General features: G+C 42.7%; 2 protein-coding genes across 2 annotated transcripts in view; one reads left to right on the plus strand and one right to left on the minus strand.

Moving 5' to 3' along the window:
- The window catches only part of abca4a (ATP-binding cassette, sub-family A (ABC1), member 4a), a 33,107-nt gene extending 18,136 nt beyond the window's left edge, over positions 1-14,971 (plus strand). The window contains exons 16-50 of the mRNA XM_084566035.1: positions 8-212; positions 299-376; positions 523-726; positions 1,168-1,345; positions 1,462-1,593; positions 2,148-2,287; positions 2,377-2,514; positions 2,892-3,070; positions 3,286-3,388; positions 4,164-4,369; positions 4,538-4,592; positions 4,763-4,843; positions 5,629-5,786; positions 5,891-6,015; positions 6,144-6,242; positions 6,339-6,528; positions 6,609-6,703; positions 6,867-6,899; positions 7,061-7,166; positions 7,289-7,363; positions 7,482-7,651; positions 8,793-8,970; positions 9,068-9,183; positions 10,431-10,578; positions 10,670-10,793; positions 11,616-11,745; positions 11,850-11,970; positions 12,071-12,133; positions 12,223-12,329; positions 12,496-12,637; positions 12,758-12,892; positions 13,006-13,109; positions 13,180-13,272; positions 13,368-13,617; positions 13,769-14,971. Coding sequence (XP_084422161.1) covers positions 8-212; positions 299-376; positions 523-726; positions 1,168-1,345; positions 1,462-1,593; positions 2,148-2,287; positions 2,377-2,514; positions 2,892-3,070; positions 3,286-3,388; positions 4,164-4,369; positions 4,538-4,592; positions 4,763-4,843; positions 5,629-5,786; positions 5,891-6,015; positions 6,144-6,242; positions 6,339-6,528; positions 6,609-6,703; positions 6,867-6,899; positions 7,061-7,166; positions 7,289-7,363; positions 7,482-7,651; positions 8,793-8,970; positions 9,068-9,183; positions 10,431-10,578; positions 10,670-10,793; positions 11,616-11,745; positions 11,850-11,970; positions 12,071-12,133; positions 12,223-12,329; positions 12,496-12,637; positions 12,758-12,892; positions 13,006-13,109; positions 13,180-13,272; positions 13,368-13,617; positions 13,769-13,888 — 4,581 coding nt within the window. The 3' untranslated portion in view covers positions 13,889-14,971. The remainder of the gene's footprint in view (positions 1-7; positions 213-298; positions 377-522; positions 727-1,167; positions 1,346-1,461; positions 1,594-2,147; positions 2,288-2,376; positions 2,515-2,891; positions 3,071-3,285; positions 3,389-4,163; positions 4,370-4,537; positions 4,593-4,762; positions 4,844-5,628; positions 5,787-5,890; positions 6,016-6,143; positions 6,243-6,338; positions 6,529-6,608; positions 6,704-6,866; positions 6,900-7,060; positions 7,167-7,288; positions 7,364-7,481; positions 7,652-8,792; positions 8,971-9,067; positions 9,184-10,430; positions 10,579-10,669; positions 10,794-11,615; positions 11,746-11,849; positions 11,971-12,070; positions 12,134-12,222; positions 12,330-12,495; positions 12,638-12,757; positions 12,893-13,005; positions 13,110-13,179; positions 13,273-13,367; positions 13,618-13,768) is intronic.
- A 507-nt stretch (positions 14,972-15,478) lies between these two features.
- Positions 15,479-25,225, minus strand: tecrl2a (trans-2,3-enoyl-CoA reductase-like 2a). Its single transcript, XM_084565672.1, has 13 exons — positions 24,933-25,225; positions 22,757-22,807; positions 21,989-22,040; positions 21,622-21,666; positions 19,233-19,336; positions 18,974-19,089; positions 18,301-18,406; positions 17,879-17,951; positions 17,741-17,784; positions 17,609-17,666; positions 16,747-16,835; positions 16,606-16,651; positions 15,479-16,461 (listed from the first exon to the last, which is right to left on the minus strand). Exons 1-13 carry the CDS (start codon positions 24,954-24,956, stop codon positions 16,334-16,336), a joined length of 936 nt encoding a protein of 311 aa, XP_084421798.1. The 5' UTR covers positions 24,957-25,225; the 3' UTR covers positions 15,479-16,333.
- Positions 25,226-27,113: the final 1,888 nt, after the last annotated feature.

Below are 27,113 nucleotides of genomic sequence, written 5' to 3' on the forward strand. Positions count from 1 at the left end.
CAATCAGAGTCTCCTGTCCCAAGTTGCGTTTGGCTTTGGAACGGAGTATTTCTCCCGGTATGAGGAGCAGGGTCTGGGTCTGCAGTGGGACAACATCCAGACAAGCCCCCTGGAGGGAGACGAGTTCTCCTTCATCACCTCCATCTCCATGATGGCCCTGGACACTGTGCTCTACGCTGTTCTGGCCTGGTACCTGGACAATGTCTTCCCTGGTCAGTGTCACTAAGAGATTAGCAAAACATTTTTAGGGTGAAAGCCATCATGGTCGTGAATAAGATTTAACTGATTTTCATCACAGGGCAGTATGGAATCGGCCGGCCATTTTACTTCCCCTTCCTGCCCTGTTACTGGCTCAACAGTGTGGCTCCAGCTTCAGGTACTACTTTAAATTTTTCTGTTCACACTATTTTCTTTGAGCATTTATTTGACAATGGATGCTGCAGGAAGAAATAAATACTCGCTTGGATTGTTAGACATTTCTTATCTAGCAACATATCTAATCTCAGCCCCTATTTCTCGAAGGCAACAACAAAATGGAGCTGGACAAAAAGGGTTTTGACAACCTGGCAAACAAGGAGCAAGGAGAGCAGCAACAAAGAGAGGGGGAAGAGAACCAAGAAGAAGAGAAACCCAAGACTATGGAGGAAGCAACTTCATGCGAGCACCAGGATCGACGTGAGAGGCTGGGGAAGGAGGACCAGGCTGAGGAGGAGAAGAACCAGGATGGTATAATTGGCTACAAATCCCTGTTGTATGCATGTCTGCACAATCTGGATGTATAATTTCACACACAATTAACCATATATCTTCTTAATTACTTGTAATTATAATATTTCTCCATGCAAACAACTGATCTCAGGCCCGGAGCTCTCTCTCTCTTTTCCTTGGTGTTAACTTTACCCTCATTGTGTGGGAACTCTGCGTCCTCGTGTGTGTTTGCACTTACTGGCACATGTGAACACACACACTCCTGGTCAATTGAGCGCTTAGTTAATAAATGATGGAAACTTTTTCTTTGCACAAATGGCATTCCAGCTGCATGATGTCAAAGGTGTAAAGCTGCCTCTTACAGAGAGATTTGGAAAATGCCACTGCATATCTGTCCAGAGGCCGCATTTAATGCTACTCCATATGAACTAGTGATTTGTTTGTTTTTGCTGTGCACAGAGCAGACGTTCTTCGAGCCAGAGCCCGTTGATCTGGTGAAAGGCGTTTGCATCCAGGACCTGGTCAAGGTCTTCGGCAGCTCCTACAAACCGGCCGTCGACGGCCTCAGCATCAACTTCTACGAGAGCCAGATTACTGCCTTTCTGGGCCACAACGGAGCCGGAAAGACCACCACCATGTACGCCACACGGGTCCTGCACAAAAGCGTGTCCATGCACTGAATGCTGAACATTTAGAGTCCCTCTCTTCTTCTTCTTCTCCGCACATCCATCTTTCTGTCACTGTGTCTCCCAGGTCTATTTTGACTGGAATGTTCCCTCCCACCTCGGGGACGGCAACCATTTATGGCAAGGACATCCGCACAGACATGGACACCATCCGTCTGTCTCTGGGAATGTGCCCGCAACACAACATCCTTTTTCAGTAGTATGTAGTACTCGCCACACATTTAATTAAAGCTTAAACTGATCAGTCATAACATTATGACCACCTTCCTAATATCGTGTAGGGGACTCCTTGTTCCTCCAAAACAGTTGGGACCCATCAGAGAATGGACATGGACCTTCTGAGGGTGTCCTGTTGTGTCTGGCAACAGGATGTTGTTAATGGAGGCCTTTGAGGGGAGGGGCCTCTGTGGATCATCCCACAGATACTTGATCAGTTTGGGATCTAGTGAATTGGAGGCCAGGTCAACACCTTGTGCTGTTCTTCATGTGTTTTTGAGTTGTTCCTAAGGCTGCTGCCATCAAGGAGTGCCATTGCTATGGGGTGGGGGTGCCTGGTCTGGTCTAGGTGGGTGCTACATGTCTAAGTAACATCCACATGAATGCCAGGTCCAAAAGTTTCCCAGCAGAACATTGAGTTGCCACGAGATGGTCAATGGTATTCACTTCTCCTGTCAGTGGTTTTAATGTTGTGGCTGATCAGCGTATTAGTTAGCTGTAGCTGGATTTATTTCTCCTCCTTTCTCTCGTTCCCAGTATGACAGTAGCAGAGCATATCCTCTTCTACTCGCTGCTCAAAGGCCGTCCGATAGCCGAGGCCGAGGAAGAGGTGGAGAACATGCTGCAGGACCTCGGTCTTCCTAACAAGAGAAACGAGCTGACCCAGAACCTCTCAGGTTTGACTGCAAGCACGTTGGCGCACAGATGTTTCAACGCTCACCAGTTTTGCAAACCACGACACACCCACGATGGTGTTCTGTTCCAGGAGGCATGCAGAGGAAGCTGTCAGTCGCCCTGGCTTTTGTTGGCGGGGCAAAGGTGGTGATCCTGGATGAGCCCACGTCAGGGGTGGATCCCTACTCCAGACGTTCCATTTGGGACCTTCTGCTTAAATACCGTGCAGGTGACACTCACTTTTGTTGTCTCGAAATAAGAAATGAGTAACTGCTTTCTAGTTTTGTGTACATAATAAAGTAAGTAGTTGGGACAAGCTAGTCATATTTGTACAATAGATCTGAGAGAAAACACACACCCAAGGCAGTGTAACTTTCATGTATTGCATAACATGTATAGGCCGGTTTGTTTGGTCTGGCCACAAATGATTCAGACTAGGTCCGATTGTTACATCATTTACACTATTGACATCAGCTGATACAGGCTTAGTCCCTTACAAAGCGCTGGCCAGCCGCCCAGAAATCTCTGTTATAGAATTTATTTTTTCCACCTTACTACATACCTATCCTCCTCTCTGCATCACCGAACCGTCCGTCTCGTTTGCAGGGCGAACGGTGATCATGTCCACCCACCACATGGACGAGGCCGACCTGCTGAGTGACCGGGTGGCCATCATCTCTCAGGGCCGCCTCTACTGCTGCGGTTCCCCCATCTTCCTCAAGAACTGTTTTGGCGCCGGCTTCTACCTCACCGTTGTGCGCCGTATGAAACACGACATGGTCAAGGTGGGAACCAATGAAGATGAAACCATTAAATTATATATTTGGGGTAAATCTGGACTTATTGTCTGAGCAGAAAAGCACGTGAAACACAATTTAGACAAATGAAACTCTTTGATAACAAAGACAATTGGTTTCGCCTCTCCCTCTGTTATAGACTGAGAGACAAACAGTAACTCCTTCTAAACTAATCTCTCTCTTGTTATTATTTTGTCTTGCAGGCCAGCTGTGATTGCACCCAGGACTGCTCCTGTGACTGCTCAAAGTGTTCAAAGTTTAAAGCAGAGCAGGAAGAGAGCAAGCCCCCAGACAGACAGATGGATGGTAAGGTCACCATTAACTCCATTACTGGACTGTAGTATATGCAGAGATCAGTGTGTTGTGCCAAGTCCAAGCTTCAACCTCCCTGAACTTGTTTTTTTAAGCCTGTTTATATTCAACGTGAAAAATACAATGGGACTGCAACTCTTTGTTGTATGGATGAATGGTGTCTTTACACTGGATTGTTGTCAGTCTACTTAATGTAACCGCTGCCAGCACACCTAGAAACACCCTCAACTGAGTGTGCTCTTAGAACTAATGTGTTTGCTCTGCAGTCTATATGGAGGTATGGAGCTTTGTCTGAAAATACCAATCAGCCACAACATTATGACTACTGACAGGAGAAGTAAATAACAGTGACCATCTTGTGACAATTCAATGTTCTGCTGGGAAACTTTTGGACCTGACATTCATTCGTGTGGATGTTACTTAAACATGTAGCACCCACCTAGACCAGACCAGGCACCCACACCCCATAGCAATGACACTCCTTGATGGCAGCAGCCAACCTCAGCAGGATGCAGCCTGACACGAAAACGGTTTGGCAACAACTCAAATAAACATGAAGAACAGCACAAGGTGTTGACCTGGCCTCCAAATTCACTAGATCCCAAAAGTGAGAAGAACCTTTAATGACTGGGCTGCAGCAACAGTAGTGATAGTACTAAGATGCATTAGAAATTAAGAAAGTATGCAAAATTAGGTGAAAGAAATCCATAAAATGCAAGGAGCGAGTGTCGTAAAAGCTGAAATATAAACGTTTTCCACTCTTCTCCAGGTAACATGGAGAGCATCACAGCCCTGGTCCACCACCATGTGCCGCAGGCTCGTCTGATCGAGGCTATTGGCCAGGAGCTCACCTACCTGCTGCCAAATCGTAACTTCCAGCCCAGGGCCTACGCCAGCCTCTTCAGAGAGCTGGAGGAGACCCTCATGGACATCGGCCTCAGCAGCTTCGGCGTGTCCGACACGTCACTGGAGGAGGTGCGTGGAAATTATAAACAAAGAAAAGAGAAGCAGTTGGAGGCTTTTGATAAGAATCCAAAAAGTCATTTCAGCCAAAGCACTTAAAAAAAACCCCAGGACATCTGATGAAAATAATATCTGAAAATCATCATTTAAGCCTGACAAAATTAATCTGCCTTCTTGTAGATCTTCTTAAAGGTCACTGCGGATGGAAATGCAATCAGCAGAAAATGTATTCAAGGTAAAAAACAGAAAAAGAGAAACATTTTCTTTCTTTTCTTCTACTTCCTTTTCACTTCCTGCTGTTTCATTGTGTCTGAATGTGTCGCTAAACCTCTCGTTGCCCTTGTTCTCAGTCTTCCCTTGATTGTTTGTGTCACGTCCTTTGTGTCTATTCTTGAACTCTCTCAGAGAAGAAATCATTGCAGCAGCTTTCTCGAGCTAGCTTCTGTGGATTCAACAGAGTGGCTGTTGATATGGAGCCGCTAAAAGGTGACAGCGGCTTTTCCATCTTACGGCTCTGGACAACGGCTGCTGTTGTGGGAAAAACATATGAATTCTTTATAAATGTCACAGTGAACGGAGAAAGCAAAGGATTAACTTGCCATACTGAGAAATGTGGCCTTCTTTATGAGAGATGTGAAGGTAGCACTGGCAGCTAGTTAGCTTAGCATAGCACAGGGGTAAACAGCTGGGCTAAACTGAAATGTTCAACACCTCAGGGTGACAACAAAACCAAAAAATACCCCAGCTCATAACATAAAACGACAATATGTTGGTTTTCTTTCAACAAAATATAAAAAAGTAAGTAGCTTTAAATGGGCTGGTAGTTGTCGTTTTAACCTCTGGACAGAGTCATGCTAGCTGCTTTCAGTCTTTGTGCTAAGCTAAGCAGCATCTGAAACTCTATATTTATGGTAGAGACATTTAAATTTACATCAATCTGCTTATTTAACACTTCACAAGAATAATTCTTCTAAAATATTTTCTTTTTATTTGTGAAAAAGGTGTTTTTCCCAACAGCAGTGTCATGCAGAAGGCTTCAGCTTTGGACAGTCTTGCTAGTGACATGCTACCAGCTAATGTGTTTAACAACAAATATGCAATTTGATCCTGGTCCTTTCAACAGTTTACACTAAAACTGCAGTAGCACACCGCTTGGCAAATGCTTTGTTGATGGCCGCACACAGAAAGGCTCAGCACATGCTCGGGCAGCTGTCTGGCTCCTCTGATGCGTGAGTCAGACTGTGTCATCTTGACTTGAGCTTTTATTCCAGAGTCCAATGGACACAGCCTGTGTGATAACTCGGACGGCAGCGCGGGCAGAGGATCCTACCAGGTCAGAGGCCTCTCTCTGATCACCAAACAGTTCTTCGCTCTGCTGATCAAGAGGCTGCATCATGCCACACGCTCCTTCAAAGACTTTGTCGCCCAGGTAACCTTCCTTTAATTCATAATCCTAATCCCCATACATTTGCTATATGTTTGCAAATTAAACTGCACGATCCGATCTGCTTTTTTTCTTTTTTTTTCTGGTAGATTGTGCTGCCGGCCAGTTTTGTTTTCCTGGCTCTGACGTTCACACTGATTGTTCCACCTTTTGGAGAGTATCCTAGTCTGACCCTCAGCCCCTGGATATACGGTCGGCAGTATACCTTCTTCAGGTGGGTGGGAACTTGGTCACCTTACGCCAATATACTACATTTAAAATTGTCTCAAGTGGCTGAAATATCATTCAATAAAATACGTGTAATTGTTGTGAATCTTTATTTTATTAAATTGTCATTTGCAGCAATGAACGTCCCATGGATGCTCAGATGAGATACTTTGCCCAGGTGTTGCTGGATAAACCAGGCTTTGGCACTCGCTGCATGGTGGATGAACCACTGGAGTAAGTAACCTTCACGTGTTTGGATCACTTTTCTCCCCCCACCCAGACTGTCCACTATGTTATTTTATTCAATGGGCTAATTTCTCTTCCCGGTAGAGATTTCCCATGCAACAACATCACCACAGAGTGGGAGATGCCCTTGGTTAACCCTGCTCTGATAGAAAGGCTTGCCGGGCCAGAGTGGAGCTCCCTTAGGCCATCTCCAGAATGTCAGTGCAGCACACCTAAGAAACTCACCATGCTCCCCGTGTGTCCTGAGGGTGCTGGAGGCCTGCCACCTCCACAGGTAGGTACTGATCATCACCAAGCTACATACACACATATAAAATTATAATGTGTAATTGCTCTCCTATTTTTTTTTTTCAGAGGATCCAGACGACAGGAGATGTTCTCATGGACCTAACGGGTAGGAACATCTCAGACTACCTGGTGAAGACCTACCCCAGCCTCATCAGAACCAGGTACTGGATTTTTGCACCAGTTCAAAGGGAATTAATGCAAAACTTAATTCAAACTTAAAACACAGAACAGTCACTTTACATAAATTTCTGTCAATAAAATACATGAAATAGTTATTCCAGCAGGAGATAAAATATTTGATCTCTGCATGTTATCTCTTTCCAGCTTGAAAAGCAAATACTGGGTGAATGAACAACGGTAAGATGTCTAAATAATTCTTCTAACATTTTATAGTTTAAGAAAGGATGTGTTGTGTGTTGTGGTGCAGCTCTCCCTCTAGTGGTTATAATGGGATAGTACATTTTTGGTTTGCACCTGTTGGAGTTAAAAAGGAAACTGATTTTCCTTGTGGTCTCCAGGTATGGTGGTATATCAGTTGGTGGACAGCTTCCTGTGTTAGAGCTGCAGCCGAAGACCATTCAGGATGTTGCAGCTCAGCTGGGTGGACTTCTCAACGTTACCGGGGTAAGGCATTAAAACTAAACAACAATGTGTTTACCAGTGTGCACATGCACTACCACCACTGTTTGTGCATGCTTATCAACTTGCTCTTTTTATGGTCTTGGCCTACAACATTTTATCAACAGGGCAAATACTCCAAACAAATGCTCAAGGATATAGGGACATTCCTCAGGTACATGGAGACTCAAAACAACGTCAAGGTCAGTCCAATCATCTGGATTTTTGTTATAAAACACAATCGAATAGACCATGACAAATAATGAATGTAGTATATAAATGACATGTATGTAAAAGCACAGCATTCACTGCTTTCCCCAGGTGTGGTATAACAATAAGGGCTGGCATGCCATGGTATCTTTTATGAACGTGGCCAACAATGCCATCCTCCGCACACATCTGCCCAAAGGAGCTAACCTGGACGAATACGGAATCACTGTCATCAACCATCCTCTGAACCTCACCAAAGAACAGCTCTCTGAGATCACTGTGTGAGTGAACGTCAGCTAGATAGTATTTTATTTTAAAGCAATAATAAAGTAGCCAAAATAGTTGGACTCACAGTACTGAACAACGGATGAGGCAAATCTCTCAGTTTTAAAATTTGTTCTCTGTGGCTACATTTACGTGCTGGCTCACTAGTAATGATGCATTTTAAGGCAACTAAGAATAATAGTTTGGCACATCTGAAGAGGGGAGCAGTCATAGCGACGGGAGACAAAGTAGACTGATTCAATGAGGGTTACTATTGTAAGTTGGTTTCTATGAATGAATTGTCCCTTGTGGTCAGGGAGAAAACAGTAAAACCTAGGACACACCTGAGAAAAGATTCTGATGCTCCAGATAAATGTTCAGAAGAACAACATACAACGATCAGCCATGACATTATGACCACCGACAGGAGAAGTAAATAACACTGACGATCTTGTGACTATTCAGTGTTCGGCTGGGAAACTTTTGGGCCTGCCGAACACCTAGACCAGACCATACGCCCCCACCTCATAGCAATGACACTCCTTGATGGCAGCAACCATCCCCAGCAGGATGTAGCCTGACACAATCACACACACAAAAACGCTTTAGGAACAACAGCACAAGGTGTTGATCTGGCCTCCAAATTCACTAGATCCCAAACTGGTATCTGTAGGATGATCCACAGACACCACAGGACACCCTCAGTAGGCCCATGTCCATTCTCTGACGAGTCACCACTGTTTCGGAGGCACAAGGGAGACCTACACAATATTAGGAAGGTGGTCATAATGTTATGCCCGATCCGCATATAGTGTGGCAAAGAAAACTATAAACATAGATTACCATTAATGTGGCTTTTCTACATTGGAGAGCACTGAAAGAAGATGTAGGAACTAAGGGACTGAAGGCATACCTTATATACATGTGTTGAGAGTATTTGTGTAAACCCTCTCAACACCAGAAGAGCAAAGTTCTGCATGGCAGCTTTAAGGTCTGAAACTTTCCCTAATGTAAAGTTCTGAGAAAAACTCAAGTGTAACCATTGAGTAGCAACAATAATCTAGTCACTGTTTTTACATTTTTCACAAAAATTACTGCAGAAAAATAGTGAAAGATGAATTTCTGGAACCTTATCTCCACTCCCTTGTCTTCCCCCAGTCTGACCACGTCTGTGGATGCAGTGGTGGCCATTTGCGTCATCTTTGCCATGTCCTTTGTCCCGGCCAGCTTTGTCCTCTATCTCATCCAGGAGAGGGTCACTCAGGCCAAACACCTCCAGTTTGTCAGTGGTGTCAGTCCACTGGTGTACTGGATGGCCAACTTCCTGTGGGACATGGTACCGTACCCCTCTTGACAGTCTGTAACATACCTGGCATCTGACTGGTAATGTTTGACGACACTTTTGTTTCTCTGTGACTTTCCTTCCGTGACAGGTTAATTATTCCATCAGTGCAGCGATGGTGGTGCAAATTTTTATCTTTTTTGATAAGAAGTGCTACACCTCACCGACCAACCTCGAGCCACTTATTGCCCTGCTCATGCTCTATGGGTAAGCTCCTGTCTTTTTTAGTTTTAACTGCATTTATTTTGCAGTATAGTACAGTCGTATAGAATAATAGTAAGCGTTTGAAAGTGGTTGTATTGACTTCTTTGATGCAACTCACAAACACATTTGTGACCTGTAGCAAACTCGTTGTCTTTGGTGAAGAACAAGGTACACCTAAATCCAAATGCCTTAAAATGATTACACAGCTGGTTCATTTATAAAACAAAGACAGGTTAATATTGGTATATTTGCTGGATTTCTTTGTCATACTGGTTGCACAATGGTCGACTGAATGGCTGCACTGATCCTGCCATGGTTTTGAATTTTGATGGTTTTCTGTGACCCTGGTTGGTTTTCATTGGTTTCTTGTCTTGCTTTAGTTCCTGTGTTTCCTGTGTTTCCCCACTACTGATTGCTGGATTGGTTTCTCCTTGTGTGCTCCGTCCTCATTAGTTTCACCTGAGTCCCGTTAGCTCCTCTGACCATACATATATAGCGCTGCCTCTCCCTTTGTTTGCTGTCGTGTTTTCCTTCGGTCTTTCATTGGTTTTTAAAGTTCACCTGATTCTTTTGCATTTGTGTGTTAGGATTACCCTGCTGTCACTGCAGCGCCTTAACTTCTGGTTTTTGAGTTTCTGTTAAAGTCATTTTGTTGCCTGCTCCTGCCTCCCCTCAGTGTTTTGCATTTGGGTCCTCCCTCCTTGGCTATTATACGTGACAGATCACATAGCGTATGGGTAAACTTGTAAATGACTGCCATGGTAGATAGTCCTCATCATGCAGCCTAAATGTGACCTACTGTCATCACCAGACTGTGGGTCAAGTTTACAGGACACAGCAGCTGGCTAATGACATGGCCCGTTGGGCGTCTGTGGGTCAAAATATCAGCGAGGGAATGTGTTCCACTGAATGCACTACTTTAGAGCACACGTGTGTTGCATGCTGAAGCGTGAATATTCTGACTTAACATCTTCTTTAGCCTCGTTAGCTTTTCTGGTCTTATGATTGATGCATTTCTTCATTTTTTATGTCTTGTAAAAGTTTAATACACTATGTAGAGATGAGGCCGTTTTCTGTAATCTCATTTTGTCTCCAAACTAAGCACGATTGTACGTTTGAGTACATAAAATATGTAGTTATTGTGCAAAACTACTAAATTGCACCTTTAGAAGTTCAATGTCACAGTTCTTTCAACGTCTCCCTGTCGACACTACTTAATAAAGGTATCTCTGTCTCTCTTGCTGTCTTAGCTGGTCTGTGACACCCATGATGTACCCCATGTCCTACATATTCAGCGTCCCCAGCACAGCCTACGTCTCTCTATCCTCTATCAATCTCTTCATTGGCATCAACAGCAGCGCCATCACCTTCATTCTGGACCTTTTTGAGAGCACCACAGTAAGACCCTCTGACTTGTTCGTCTAGATCCTGTCTGTCATCCGTCTTCTATCTCACACTATTTATTTCTGTTGGTTTGCTCTTCGTCTAGGCTCTGTACAAGTTGAACCAGCTGTTAAAGACAATGCTGCTCATCTTCCCACATTACTGCCTGGGCAGAGGTCTCATAGACATGGCCATGAACCAAGCCCTGACCGACATCTACGCTCGCTTTGGTAACTACAAAAATGACTCACAGGCCGGCAGGCACATACTTGTCGGAACAGAAACGTCCAACTGTCAGCAGTCATCTCAACACTTGACGCATTACCTGCGTCAGAAATCTGATGCCATACATTTACCGTCAAGGTTGAGCAGACTGCAGTGTTGCAACACACTCAACGAACTCTTTACTCACACAATCTTCTCTAACAAGTTATTCAGTATTGAGGTGTGAGTGTAAATTCAACGGGTTGAAAGAGCAAAATATGAAATATTAATTATACACCGATCAGGCAAAACATTATGACTACCTTCCTAATATGGTGTAGGTCTCCCTTGTGCCTCTAAAACAGTCGTGACTCATCAGAGAATGGACATGGATCCAATGAGTTGAGGGGAAAGGCCTCGGTGGATCATCCTACAGATGCTTGATCAGTTTGGGATCTAGTGAATTTGGAGGCCAGGTCAACACCCTGTGCTGTTTTTCATGTTTTTTTTTTAGTTGTTCCTAAACCGTTTTTGTGTTGGTGCCTGTATCAGGCTGCATCCTGCTGGGGATCAAGGAGTGCCATTGCTATGGGGTGGGGGTGCCTGGTCCAGTCTAGGTGGCATCCAGACGAATGCTAGTTTCCCAGCAGAACATTGTATTGTCACAAGATGTTCAATGTTATTTACTTCTCCTGTCAGTGGTCATAATGTTGTGGCTAATCGGTGTATGTATCTGACTGATGTATTAAACATTAATTATACTGTAGAAAGTATGAAAGAAACGCTGTCATGATAAACACCAAATGTGAAAAACTGACTCGTAAGAATATGTTTCTGTATTTCCTCAGGTGAGGACTACAGTCCAGACCCCTATAACTGGGACTTTATTGGGAAGAACCTGTTCTGCATGGCTGTTGAGGGATTTGTCTATTTCATCATAAACATTCTCTTCCAGTATCGCTTCTTTCAGGATCACTGGCAAGTGCAACAGAGAAAGAATCACATGTCAAATTGATAACATAACTACAAAAACAACTTGTGCAGGAAACTGTCTAACATTTTATTAATGTTTTCACTGGCAGGAGACCTGATTGCCCAAAGCGTCATATTTCAGACGAAGACGTAGACGTGGCTCAGGAAAGAGAGCGAATCTACCAAAATGGAAAAACAAATGACATATTACGCATAAGAGACCTGTCCAAGGTCAGCAATGAAAAAAAAAAAAAACAATGAAACAAATGTTGGAAAAAGATTTTAAACCAGCTGTTTCAACTTTTATTTTGTTCCCCTGCTGCCTTGCCAGACATACACAGGAACAATTATCCCTGCTGTGGACCGAATCTGTGTTGGAGTATCACCTGGAGAGGTCCGTACAGGTTTAGTTCCACCGTTTTTTTTACACCCTGTCTGATTACTTTATTTTACTTTATTCTTTTTCTTTCTCACGATTTGCAGTGCTTCGGTCTCCTGGGGGTAAATGGAGCAGGGAAGACCACAACGTTTAAGATGTTGACTGGAGACATAGATGTCACCTCTGGAGAGGCCTCAGTTGCTGGTCATAGGTCTGTAATATAAAGTTAAACCAATATGGGATTTGAAGGTTGATATCAATATTGAGGTGTAAATTCATGTTGCTTCAGGGGAAAGACACGGTCCCACTAGACGTTCTGTATATTAGCCAACTTTTAGGACTGTCCATCATGTTGAATTGTTGCATTTCACACACAGCGTTTTGACCAACATCCTGGATGTCCATCAGAACATGGGATACTGTCCGCAGTTTGATGCCATAGATGAGCTGCTGACAGGCAGAGAGCATCTGCACCTCTACGCCCGCCTCCGTGGAGTCCCCGAGTGTGAAATCAGCAGGGTGAGATGCCACTTATAACCAAGAAGTAATTTATTGAGAATGGTGTGGTCTGCAAGTCATAAGCAGCAAAAGTGACTGCACTGTAAGACAAGGCACTTACTCTATCCTCCTAAAATGTAGGTTGCAGAGTGGGCCATCCAGAAGCTGGGTCTCTCAGAGTATGCAGGTCAAAGTGCCGGGACCTACAGTGGAGGTAACAGGAGGAAACTGTCCACTGCCATTGCCATGATGGGCTGTCCTGCTCTGGTGCTACTGGTGAGCCCAATGCTCAAGTCAATGCCCAGTTGATTCGTAGTTTTTAGATGAATTAGGGGTAGTAATAGACAAAATACTCATGTTTCATACATATATGTTGTATTGTACTTTAGGATGAGCCCACTACTGGTATGGACCCTCTCTCCAGACGGTTTCTCTGGAACTCCATCATGAGTGTTATTCAGGACGGACGAGCTGTGGTCCTTACCTCCCACAGGTAATCTGTATACGAACAGTACATGCATTACATGTGTCTGTGCAGAAACTGACTGATTTTGTCTTCACAGTATGGAAGAATGTGAGGCTCTGTGTACACGCCTAGCCATCATGGTCAATGGGTCGTTCAAGTGTTTGGGAACCATTCAGCATCTCAAATACAAGTAGGTTGTTTTAACACATTATAAAATACAACAAAATGTCTTGCAACAGTGCAAAATCCAAACCCCGTAACCATTTCATTCAATTGCTGACTTAGATTTGGCGACGGCTATGTAGTGACCATGAAGATCAGGGCAGCTAAGCCCGGTTGCGCCCCGGACCTGAACCCAGCGGAGGCATTCATGGAGAGCACCTTCCCCGGTTGCATCCAAAGAGAGAAACACTACAACACTCTCCAGTACAAGATTTCCTCCTCCTCCCTGGCGAGGATCTTTCAAATGGTGCTGGCTAACAAAGACAAGCTCAACATAGAGGACTACTCCGTGTCACAGACCACTCTGGACCAGGTACGTGAACAGAAAGGCACGACGAAACAATGACGTATGAAACGGGAACTCAACGAGGATTTGCATTTTCACATTTTAAATTCCTTACATTCCTAATTCAGCCCTTCTTGGCCTTCTGTGACTTCACTTTGTTCTTTCTATGTCCCTGCAGGTGTTTGTGAATTTTGCCAAGCAGCAGTTAAAAGAGGACGAAAGCATTGTTTTGCATCCGAAAGCTGCAGGAGCACAACGATATATTGAATCCGCACCCACAAAGTCTTTAGGGAGTTGAGCTGTTGGCGCTGAGCTCAACCGGAAGAGATGTTAGATGAAGGCCTAAGGATGTGCACGTCACGTCAGAGGCCTAAACCGAATAAGCAAAAACCACTAGCCTGATAGAGACCCCTGACAGGGGCATCAGTTCTGGGATACTGAAAACCACAGGGGATGGACTGGTTGTGTTCTCCAACCTTTGGTAAAAGAAGTTTCAATCCACATTTGACGGAGCCTTTAGCATACGGCAGTTGATCCGTTTAGCTGGTAAACCTGGTTAGTGGGCTTTGGATTTTGGAAAGTGTGGAGCATTTATGTGCCTGCTATATGTTCCACGTTCTGCTCACCTTGTAGGCCTTGCAAACTAAGTGAATCAGGAGATTTAAGGTCCTGACAAGGGCCGTGACTTCTACTGATGAACAAGTTTACTGTCGGGTTATAGAAGAAAGCATAGGTCCTTTATATATTTTTTTTCTTGTTTTTGCTTCAGATGCCAAGCAAGATCTTTTATTGCCTTCTTTAGAAATGTGAAGTAAGCACCGAGAGGAATAGTCTTAGCACTTTATCGATGCGGCAGCAATTGGAGCATCGCAGTTCTTACCAAGACATTTGACGATATACTAGTGCAATACAGCTCATGACTGCTGCGTAATCATTCTGCTTCTGTTAATTCATTTCTGTACCATGTGACATTTCTACACCATGAAAGTCTTGTTCAATCTTTTTTTTCTGCTTTATCGCATTTCTCACAACTTTGGTAATCCATCTTCAAGGCGCCAACACCTGGCGTCATTACAGGAAGATGACACAAACTCCGAAAAATCATGTCATGTATACTATCATGTCAAATAAAGATTCATTTTCTTTAAGCTGTGCACCTTTATTACTTTACATTCACACCAGTTTTTAACAAATTGATAATACCTGAGATTAAAAAACACGGGCTAGAGGACCATACTAGAAGTTGTATTTCAAAACTGTTTCCATTTGTCTGAGGAAAACAATCTGTACAGTAGAAAATCTTAACATTGGCATGATTAAACGTCTGCGGTGTCAGCGTTCCTCGCTGGAGCTTAAATTAAAGGTGATGATGCTGCGCTCTTAAATGGATGCAATGACATTTTAAATTTGTTAGTTGCTTCTATGCAGGCACTTTATCACAGGGACGATTTCTCTCGCTTGACCTGAAAACTTGCATCACTGGAAAAAAAAAAAAGATAATAGTAAAAAATAAGCACAACTCACTGGTTTGAATATGGGTTCCTGAAGTACCTTATCTTTCAGCCTTTAGTCAAGTTCTGAAGGATCCCATTACAGAAAATGTGAACACAATAAAAAACACAAATGAGATGTGTATGTATGAGATGAATTTCCAAACTGTATCACAAAGCCAAAAAAACTGAGGAAATTAAACCCCTACTTATAACTAGACAATGTCAACACTGCTGGGAATTAAACTATTCCCAGCTATTTTAAAGGGGAACTACTGTTTTTTACAACCTGGACCTTATTTCTGGCATAAAATACTATTATTTACTCACCTATACAATTTTTGTGTTATTTGCAGTCGTTCGGGAGATATTTAGATCAGCATATATCCATATAGTGGGAGTGAATGGGGCACCGAAACGCAGCCTCTAAATAATGCATTATCTGCAGCGAAACTTGTTCAATTCACCAATATTTTGTACGCTATTCCCCGTTGAGTCCGGAGTTAGCTGTTATCATCATTCGGGGTCTGTAGGTCAAAGATTATTCAAAATAGATAGCAGATAATGCGTTATTTAGAGGCTGTGTTCCGGTGCCCCAGTCACTCCCACTATATGGATTTACGCGGATCTAAATATCTTCCGACTGACTACAAATTACACAAAAGTTATATGGGTGAGTGAACAATCGTATTTTATGCCGGAAATAAGGTCCAGGTTGTAAAAAACAGTAGTTCCCCTTTAAGGGGACATTCTAATATATTATGCAAATCTTTTTTTTATATATATATATATATTATGTTCTAAACATACTTATCCCCATCCTCAAAGTTGGGAGAAAAGACAATCCCCTTGTTTGTCTCTTTTCTCGACTGATGGAAATTTGGACGAGCCTTTCAAGTTTGCGGCCCCTAATGAGGCAGCGAGGGGCAGCTGGCTGGTTCAGATTTTCAAATCACGACTGCATTTGCATCATTTGCGTTTAAAGCTGCAAACACTGAAACAGCCTGTTTAGAACAAAGGCTCCAACAAGGCCTATATAGTCATGGCAGAATGGGGAACATGTGTGACTTGCACACTACTTGTTCGAAAAAAGTTGATTATAGGAACTTTAAAGGTTCAAATTTATTGCGACATTATTGCTCCCATACTTACTTATTTTAGCTCATTCATTAGTAAAAAAAAACTACATTGCATAGTGCTGGATTCAGCAGCAGCAGCAGCAGCATCCCCATTAGTTCATGCTTCAACCACTATTAGAGAATCAGTGGGATAATGGCCACTCTGAGACTGGGATAGTCCTTGAACTCTCTGCTGTAGGCTCTGTGCTTCCCTTTAGCCCAGATGGTCATCTGAATGAATCCCAGTAAAGTGTATAATGCCACTGGAAGATAAAATAAAGGACAGTCAGGACATTTAAGTTAAAACAATGAAGGATGTCACATCTCCCGCGCAGTCTTGCATCTTTCTATACATGCTAACTTGATTTAGAAGTGGTGTCACTGTGGCTAGGTTGCACAATACGTACCTGGCAGACACTGGGTCATAATGGCAAAGCTCAGCCAAGCTCCAACCTATAGTAAGTGTCGAAGTGTGCAGGCAGACAGGGAGGTAAGTACGCAAGCGATATGTGATATTAACAACAGTGATAAACAGCTATGGATGTTACCTCGTATGTGTAATTTGGACAGGATACAAAGAAGAATAGCCACGTAAAGGGGTTCTTGGTGGGCGTAGGAAACCTTCGAGCTTTGGATCCTGACAAATAGTTTTAGAAAAAGAAAGAAAAGATAAATTTTATTTAAGAAGCATTTCTCTGAATTATGAAAATGTACCGAAGGCACTAAATCATTATAATTTTTCCTAATAATCAGAATAATAGCCCAGACAGAATAAATATGGCATGTTTTACCGCATCAATCAGAACAGAGCGGCATGATCAGAAGGAATTTTGATTATCCATTCAATAGGAAAATTCACTCATTCATTCATTTTATGCAAACGCTTGTCCTCTGGAGGGTCGCGGGGGGCGATGGAGCCTATGCCAGCTGTCATTGGACGAGAGGCGGGGTACACCCTGGACAAGTCTCCAGTCTGTCACAGGGCTAACACAGAGGGACAACCACGCTCACACCTGTGGCCAGTTTAAAATCACCAATGAACCTAACAAGCATGTCTTTGGACGGTGGGAGGAAGCTGGAGAAAACCCACGCAGACACAGGGAGAACATGCAAAGATCAGATCGTTTTGGTGGGTTCAAACCTAGAACCTAGAACCTGCTGTTCTCAAAAACATCTTCTCCTTCTGTTATATTTGCAACAGATTTGACCACTATAGTGCTAAAAAGTCCCGTTCTGACTGATGTGTTGGTGGCATGTTAAGACATATTTCTTACTGGGTCATTTTATTTAGCGTCCATGATTGTAGAGTGTATAGTTTCATCACAAAGAATCTAAATTTATGACTTGGACAGAATCTACATGTGCATTCTTAAACAGCGTAAGTTAAATAAGCGAAGCTCGGCAACTCACCGTCTCCTCTGAGATTACTTAGAGTCAAGTGAATGGAGAAATTGCCCAGTTCACACATCTAGAGCAGAAATCAACGAATCAGGAGACCGAATTTACATTTGTCCGCGTGTGAATATATGTAAGTATACGTACCACAAATATGACTAGTGCATAGTTTATTTGTAGTTCTCCATATGCTGTGAAGATAAAGTTTGGAATTAATATGCTGCAAGAAATATATATATAAAAAAACATAACGTGCATGCATTGTATATACGTGGGCCGACTTACATGGAGGTGTATAAAGGGGGTGGTTAATGTAGTAGGCCAGCCAAGCTGAGAAACCCCAGTAATAGGCACAATTCTGCAGGAAGAAACAAACAACAGAGAAATAGGATGTATGGGAAAATATTAAGTGAACTTTTTTTAAATATAGATAAAACCATATACAGCATGGAAATGTCTGAAAATAGTCTGTATTGCATGGAATGTCTTTGTACTTAGGCTAAAAACAGTTTAGCATTGTGTTACTTTACTGCATCATCCTTGGTGCTTAGTGCATTAGCGGCTCATTTAGGAATAGACACTGCAGATATACACTTGTCCCTATAAATAGACGGTAAAAACAGCTGGCATGTGGCGGGGGCGGGGGGCCGAAAAAGAGGCCACGCGCTGTGAAAGACGTGAGCTCATCATCCGAGGCCCTTCCTCACCTTGACTATCGTCCTGAGAGGCATGGTCCCGTGCGAGAAACGATGCACGAAGATAGTCTCTACCAACCGCTTCACGTAGTGGAAGGTGTGACAGACGCACGCCAGGCTGTCAGACAGACAGGGGACGGACAAGGTCAGAGATACAACCGCATGCAACCGAGCAGTCGTGTTGTTGTTGTGCGCCAGATATTTTCTCCACGCCATTTTAGCAGCGAGATGAGAAAAGATTAAATGCGACTGAATAGAACAAACTAAAATCAAATTTAGCATAGTGAAATAAAGAAGGTATATTGAGTCATAGTAGCTTGCAAAATAAAGATCACAAAGCGTACACCACAGATGACATTAGTTAAACACCAATAATTCTAGGTTTCAAAAATGTCTTTGCAACTGCATCAATAAACTCACAATGTTGGAATAATTAGAGATCAGAATCTCAAGTAATTAAATCCTCACAGCAGCTTAGGACTGACAACTAAGTAGATATAAGTAATTCCTTGTGTGGTGAGGCCTTGCGCTAACAAAAAAAAAAAAGGATTTATCTAGACAATAAATCAATCTCGTGCTCCGTGAGCACACTCAGCACGAGATGCTTTACGACTTCGGAGCCTGTCATAAGCTTGACGTGTTCATAGCCCAGTCTTTACTCGGGCTGTTTTATTTTTCCACTTACGTGACAACCGTGTGAGGACTTGCGGTAAAGGCATATCTGTGTGAATAAATGTATGGCACCCGGAAATAGAAGAGGAGGTAGGTGAGGAGGGGCCCGATGTACTCTGCAAGAAACACCTGAAAACAGAAGACGGACTTAAAAAAAAAAAAAAAAACACTTTTATCTATGGAAAAATTGTGCAGCATGGTCGAAAATAAGGTTTTCACAGATTAACACGGATTTCTTTTTCAATTTTTTGAATGTATAACTGATAGATTACCATAGTCCAACTTAACTGTGGACCAAGATCTTTAAAATACATCGTAGCAGTGGTCCCGACAGGAAGATGCTGTAAGATTTCATCGTCTCTTAGCGATTTTCCATCTGAAAATAGGAAATAAAAAGATGTTTATGGACGCAAATTCAGCTAAAGTCACTACTACGGCCACGCTGACAAAAATACTGAGCTTATAAACATATAAAAGGCAGCGAGTGTGGAGGTCTGAGTGGTGTTTCAGGTTTTCAGCACACGCTCCATCTACCTAGAAGCTCGTGAGGGCACAGCCACGGATAATACGCTGGACTAATTGGATGACATTTTTAGAATTTCCCTTGGGGGAACTGACCCAAATAGCTTTTATCCAAATTTCTACTACTTCATTTTTTCTTTTCTTTTTTTTTTACAAGGTAGATCTCATTCAGAACCAAAGCACATCAGTGTAATGAATCAGGGTCGGCTGTCTTGTTCAGTTTTAATTCAGGACGAAATGAATGAAATAATGACGCACAATAAATAGCGTACGTTTTTAGGTGAATATAACGTGGGGTTGTTTTTAAAGGCTGTCATTCACCTCTAGAGGGAAAGTGCCACTGCATCAATAGTATTTAATAAACTGGGATGGACTTTGCAAGATTTGATACCTGACATCAGAGACAGTACAGGAGTAGATCGCAGGTATTTGGACACTTGCACTTGTTCTTTTGGCATATTCACGTCAAAATAAAATAATGGATCCTACTTTAAAAGGCCAGGTCTCAACTTTAATTTGACATCGGTGCAGAAAGAAATGTGTGGGAGCTATAACCCTTTTAACATTTAGTTCCTGAGGCCTTCCTTAGTATTTTGTCCAAAGTTCTCCTACCTACACTTCAGATCCTGCACGCTCTCTGCTCTCTCTTGTCTAACTCGGATAAGGCCAGTCGTGGATCTTAATTTTTAAGGAGCTCTTTGGTTGCTTTGACACTATGTGACATGCTGTCCAATGTGTTTTATGCTTTTAGCTGAATCTGGGCACAAAGAATTCTTATACCTGCATGCCTCACCCATGCACACCTGCATACCCGTTGCTTTATAATCAATAACAGCCGGGGTGCAACTGGTATCAATGCATGTCCAAGCCATTGCGGGAACATCACAATAAGCCTTGTTCCACTTGGCCCATCAGGTTGTTTTCCACACTGTCGTACACTATCTGCACTATGTGTTAAAAGGGTTACACCGCTAACACACTCTTCTTGCTTTACTGATGTAAACCCACTCAGATTAAAGCTGGATAATCTGGACTGGATGTTCATAAGCACAACGAACGAAGAATAAAAATATGTCCAAATGCTCGGGCTTGTAATGTGTTTATGGAAGCCTGATATTGATGACGTGTTGCAAAAACCTGCATTGACTGTTGCACTGATTTACCGAGCTGGAACACGTCTAATCAAAATATGTAAGTGCCAGATGACAGCTTTTACAAGAGTAGCCAATAAAAGCTGTGGATGCCCATTTGTATTATAAGCAACTTTAAACTGCTTCATGCCTCTATGTTCTCCAGATTACCCTTCTAATAAAGATCGTGATGCAAAATGTGCATATTTGCATCTAAAAGGTAGAACATAAACTGTCCTCTAAATGGCAGCAAGTGAGCACTCACTCCACAATTGAATACCTCACTTTTTCTTTTTGTACGAAACATTAAGGTCTGCACGGTTAACACTACGTTGTTCAAGTCCACAGTCATGCACTCAAAGACTTTGAGGTGAAGGGCTTCGGGCCGCCTCACTGTCAAACTGTCAAGTGCACGAGGGCTCTCCTGCAGACATCTCGAGCCCTCTATGCACAGCCTCTGCCAGCCCGTGCTTCTGCAGACGTTGCCTGAGGGAATTACCCACAGTTCATAGCACTGTTTACTAGGGGTAGCATGGAACAGCTGTACATAAAACCACACGATACCAGAGAAACGCGAGCACATGCGATGTTAGAAGCCAGTTTGCTCGTTAACGGTTTCTTTAGACTTTTACTTAAGGATTGTGTTTTGACAAAACGTGACAAGATGCTCAAAACAGATCAGACCCTGAAGTGTCTTGGCCATGAAGAAAGTAAGAACCGTAAAATAACATTTCCCAAACCCGCATTGCTATGATTATGATTTCAGGTTGCCAATATGACACAATTATATCATAAAGTGCCATCCTATCCCTGTTCCTATCGTTGTGAGCCGTTGTAGTCTCTCACATAATAATAACTTACTATGCAACATCAGTTATAAGTCTGTAAAGGCTGACTGATTAGACCCTGTGGAGATTGGGACTGTGCCTGTAAGAATACTGTCTACACTTACATGTCCACACAGTATTTCTGGATTTTAGTCAGTCACACACACAACAAGGATACTTACTGGGATCAAGCTTCAGGGCCTGTCTTGCTGGATACCAGTGAGGATCTAAGTAGATCAAGTGTAATAAATAAGAAGATGATTAAAAAGACCTTGGTTTAGACTTTCTGGAGGAGATGAGATACTGTGAGGTTACAGACTCAGTAGCAGAATAAGTGTACTGATCATTGTTAATACTAATATTCTTATTATCTATTAGAACCATATACTGTAAGTCTGTGCCTCCAGTTAATCATCATCTGTAATGAAAGCTATAAAAATGAACGTAACACTATAAAATCAACTCAAATTGGCAATTTAATAATGAGCGAAGTCTTCAAGAGAATCAGAGTATAATAGAGAACTCTTTTAAAGCATGAAATACACTCACATGATCTGTGAAAGAGGCTCTTTATGTCTCCTATCGATGAATGAGGCTCCACCTGAAAGAAATACCATCGTAAAGTACAGTATAACCTTAATGTGATATCTCATGTAAAGGGCCTTGACACACCAGGCAGACTAGTTTTTGCAGTGTGTCCCCCACCATTAGTCAAACTCCCATCAATGGCTTTGTGGCCGATTGAGCAAATTAATCGAGAGCAGAGCCAGTTGGATCACTCCTACTGGCAACCAGAGCACAAGAAGAGAAATTGAGGTGGTGGAATACAACAAAGTCCAGGGGCACACACTCCAGATCTGTCATCTTTATCTGATTTGAATATGTAAATATTCAAATATTTTCAAAGTGAGATGGATGTCTAGAATGAAAAACGATTGAAGAGACACCAGCTCAGTACGAGAGTTTGTGTGTCAGCAGTTCTAGTTCCTCTAAATGCAAATACTACGCTGGTAAGGAGAGTTATTTCCTCCCAGACGCAAAAGATGCTGTGTGTGTGTTAGTTGGCCGTTGGATGTACTAGTAGAAGTTGTTGGTTCACACCAGTCACATGCCTTTTTTGCTGCTTGTTCTTTGATGGTGGTTTGGTGTGTCTGGGCCTTTAAAGCTTACAGTCATCATGAACTCATGCTGGGCTGCCAAATATTCATAAATATTCAAATGTCCATCAATACCAAAAAGTAGTCCTGCTCTTATTTTAGTGATTTATTTCTTTAAACCTACAAACTAAAGCCCGCAAATCATGCCGTCGTGTCATACCTTATCTAAAAAACAAAGCTGCTTCCTTGTCTTGGCATCGAGAACCTCCACCTGAGGGGAAGAATAAGGTAAGTCTTTAAATTTATGATTTATTCTCAGCTTTAATGTTTCATGCAATCAGTGTTTGGTAAAGACATCTTCCTTGATCTCTGACAGTGACACTATTAGGATGTAAACATACAGTGCATCAGGTTTTTCTGCTTCCTATAGGCCCCACTATATTTACATCTTCTTCTTGACCACTCATATTTATCACAGCCTCACATGTGTGCAGCTCTTCTTCTTAAGTACACTAAATCTAAATAATGAAGTTAATGAAGCTTGAGTCAGTTAGAAAAAAAAAAGGAATTGTGTTGCTTTCTTGCACACTTTTTTTTTTTTTTTTTTTTTTAATTAGACCATGTCACTGGTGATGTACAGCATATGCAAGGTGGGTGGGCCCACAATTTGCCCTGAAAGCACTCCGTACTGTGCAGCTCAGCAGAGCTGTCCTAGCTAAATTGGTTCCTTTACTGGACAGTGTAATAACCCACTAATGGATACCCGAAGATCTGCTGAGTGCACAGTTGAGAAAGAGAGAACGGCAATGAGGGAGAGCTCTACATGTATACACCATCTGGTGTTTGCATAGTAGCAAAAACATACGTTTTATAGTTCATCTGCACAATCTGGCAGCACGGCCAGGTTTGCTCTGCGATTCCTCTCGATGTTCTACTTCAAGTGTTTCATAGCTGAGCGTGTTCAGGCTGTGCAGCATCTGAGCGCAGAGCAGTCGCGGTAAAGGGCATTGTGGGAGATGTGGGTTTGTCTTGCTTTCCATCTGCTAACCTTCCCAACTGCGTACCCGCGGCGCATCTTGATGTATGTGCGCGTTTGCCGAGAGCACCGGGGGTGTCATTATGTAGAGCGGTGCGTCGTAAAACAGCGTGCACTCTCCTGAGCTGTGGTGCCCTTGTAAATCTGATTATCAGACACCCCTGTCCTCTCGTGGGGATTCAGGGCTCTGCTGACAGCACAGGTCACGCAGAACATGTACGTGCTTGTGAGTCCTCTGTGGACGCAAGAGGAATTAAAGTGAACACTCATCTTTGGATGAAGAGTATTTGAGGAAATAAATAAAGTAAAAATCAGCATGTATTGCTTTAATAATTTAAGTAATTTATATCAGCCGGAGAAGTTAACCGTGATAGCTCTTCTTAATGTGAAAGCTGATGAATGTAACGGCTGATCTTGCACTACAGGATCATTACTTCAGACGCAGAGAAGAGAACTATTGAAGCTTATTAGCTGAATATAGCTGCTCAGCATATACTATTGTCCTTTTCGCTTTCACACTAATTCAGAGCGGAGAGGATTTCTCTTTTCGATCAAGGAAAGTAATCAGCTAAACACCCGGGTGGCTGTTTTCATGCTGCCAGTAATCACTTTTCTCTTAATTCCACAATTCGGCTAAGATTTAGGTGCGGGAGCTAAGTGAAATGCAGGAGGTGGTTGGCTGTGGAAAGTTTTATGAAGTTTGCCTTGAGCTGCAAGTTTCCTACTGTGGATCTTAAAGCACCTAAACACGTTCTGACTGGTTTACATCCGTTGCAAAGTCTCAACGTTGCTTGCAAATCCTTAAAAATGTGTAGTTTTAAGGTTAAAGGTCGAGGCTAAGTTAAAGGATTGGGGTTAAGGGAGGGCTAAAGGAGTTAGCTTAGCATAAAGACTGGAAACCTGGTGAAAACAACCAGCGTGCTCTTTCTCTTTCACAGTTTCACACACTCCTTTGTAAGAAATAAAAGTAACAACGGACATAATTGTAGTTTCTCATGAGATCAGGCTTTACAAGCGAACATCTTTCTCATGGACCGTTTAAATATTTGCCAATTTGGCTTCCAGCCTTTTTTCCCGGAAACAGCTACTGACAGGATGGCACGCGTCCCAGAGCATGTTGTAATTAGCTTGAGTTCATAAGCCGGCTGCACTTACAGCAGTTTGCTTGTCTGCTTCTTCATTAGCGCTCATCAGGCCCCGGGAGGCTGTGAACGGCCTCAGCTTTGCGTTTTATCTGCCGTGGAAAACTTCATAAACTTTCTACCTCTCATTACTCAAAGGGAGCTCCTCGTTGGAGTGAGGCCCAAGAGGAAGCGGGAGGTCTCAGTTAGTCAAGTCACGGTACTGTGCTCTCACTTACCTCAAAGAAGGTGGTTCGGCTCATGGTGGCGGCTTATTGTGGATATATCCTCTCTCTCTTTTATAAGGGTGAAAAAAAAATATCTTAACCATCAGTATAAGCAAACACAACACATGCACTCATTGCTATCACACACACACACACAAAAATAGCTCCTCTCCTTTCGAGGACAATCCCAGGACTGACCCCTTATTCATCCCAGCCTCCTTTCCTCCCTCACTCTCTCTCTCTCACCCACACATACACTGACACTCTCTCTCTTTCTCTCTCTCTCTCTCTCTCTCTCTCTCTCTCTCTCTCTCTCTCTCTCTTCATCTGAGATATACTGCTGGGATACAGAACCACTGGAAACACTTCCAAAACCTCACACATGGTCTCACTCTTGCCACCCTTGCGTTTCTTTTCTGCTGCTCCTTCCTGTTTTCACCTCTATCTGTTTTTCCTTTTTTGCCAAAAGTATCTTTCGAGAAAGCCCTTGGCAGACTCCTCCGGCTTGGCTTGGATAGCCGCCAGAGGCTTGTGCCGCCGAAGAGCAGAAAAGATCTACAAGGAATACCCGCCATAATAAAACGCAAGATGACACGAAACTTCTAAAAATCTCCTGCGGATAAAGTGAACCGCTGCCGGAGATAGCAGGATGGACACAGACGTAAGGAAGCAGCCCGAGTAAAATGTGCACGAACGAACCGCAGCTGCATTTGGAGTCCATTGTTGAAAAGTAATAAAAGTACTTGAAACTTAAAGTGCTATTCTACTGAGGCGGCCCGACAAATGTCAGCGAGAGAGTTATGGCTGGAGCACTGGCCTTAAGCTGCAGAGCTTAGTTGGGTCAGCAGAACCTGAGCTCGCCAGGGGTGAACCGAGCACCAAAATACCCCACGCATAGTCGAGAACTATGGGGTCAAACTGTACTATACATATCAGTGTGGGAGTTAGAGGTACAGTTTGAGTGTGTTCAGTCTTTTAAGTTTGAGTGTGCCGTTCATGAGGTGCGTTTTAAAGATTGTAAAGTGTAATGGCAACGGTGTCAAGTTTTCTGCAGGGGTTTACTGCTATTATTTACTGTTTTATTTGCTTCCTGACTTTTTTTTCCCCCTCCTCCCATTGTGATTGTATGCTCCACCCTGATTAATTTCACCTGTGTCTCATCAGCCAATCAGCTTTAAATAAAGCCTGGTCTCACCTGTTTCAGCTCAGCTGTCAGTTTGTTGTTTAGCTTTCCTTGTGCCATGTGTTCATTATGTGCCCTTTTAGATTTTGAATGTTTCTGCTAGTTTAGTTTCTTCCTCCTTTCTTTCTCCTTTACCTTGCGTTGACTTTAGTTATTATAGTATGTCTTTAGAGGGGAAGCAGAGTTCATTCTCCAACAGACTGATCCAGCTACAGGACTTCATTCAGTCCAGCTGAACAACAACTCACCTTTCTGCAACAGATAACTCCATGTTATTCACGTTAATGCATGCTATTGCACCTTACTATCATTCCTATATATTCTTCCATCTCTATTTGCTTTTTTGCTTATACTATTTTCATTTTATTTTACTTCTATTATATTTTATTTAGTCTTTCTTTTACTTGTGGTTCTTAAGAGTGTTTTTTAAGTGCAACTAAGCTACTGTGACCAAGCAATTTATGTTGTGGATCAATAAAGTGTATCCAAGTCTAAGTTTTTAGTCTTGCAATCCACCTTCTAAATTTAATCAAATTATAACACATCATACCTCCGTCAAACTGACAGTCCTATCCCTAATGTAAAACCCAATAAACCCTGGTCCTTACGGCCTTTCTCTGTATTTTTAAGAACTTTCAAGCACCCAAATATTTTGAAAGCTTCTAGTTTATGGTTTTGCTTCTTTTACACTATCTTCATATTTTTCTCGTTGCATCCTGTGCTAGTTTTATTTCCATGCTCTATGTCTTTACCATTTTTTCTCTAGTGCTGAATGGAAGAAGAGGTTAGAAAACGGCAGCCTAGATCCCAGCTTAGGATCACTAATGAAATATCTTTAGTCCCCTCTATCAGCCGTAAAGTAAAGACAGGCTACTCACACTGGTGTGTTTTTGGCATTTTGTCTATGAACAACTACAACCAGTCATCTGAACCTGCTCTGGCAGATGGTTCAGATGGTTTAATGGACTAAATCAGAGGCAGCTCCTGCCAGATCTCTCACATGGAGCCAC

This window comes from Chelon labrosus, assembly GCF_963514085.1.
Source record: "Chelon labrosus genome assembly, chromosome: 18".
NCBI lineage: Eukaryota > Metazoa > Chordata > Actinopteri > Mugiliformes > Mugilidae > Chelon > Chelon labrosus.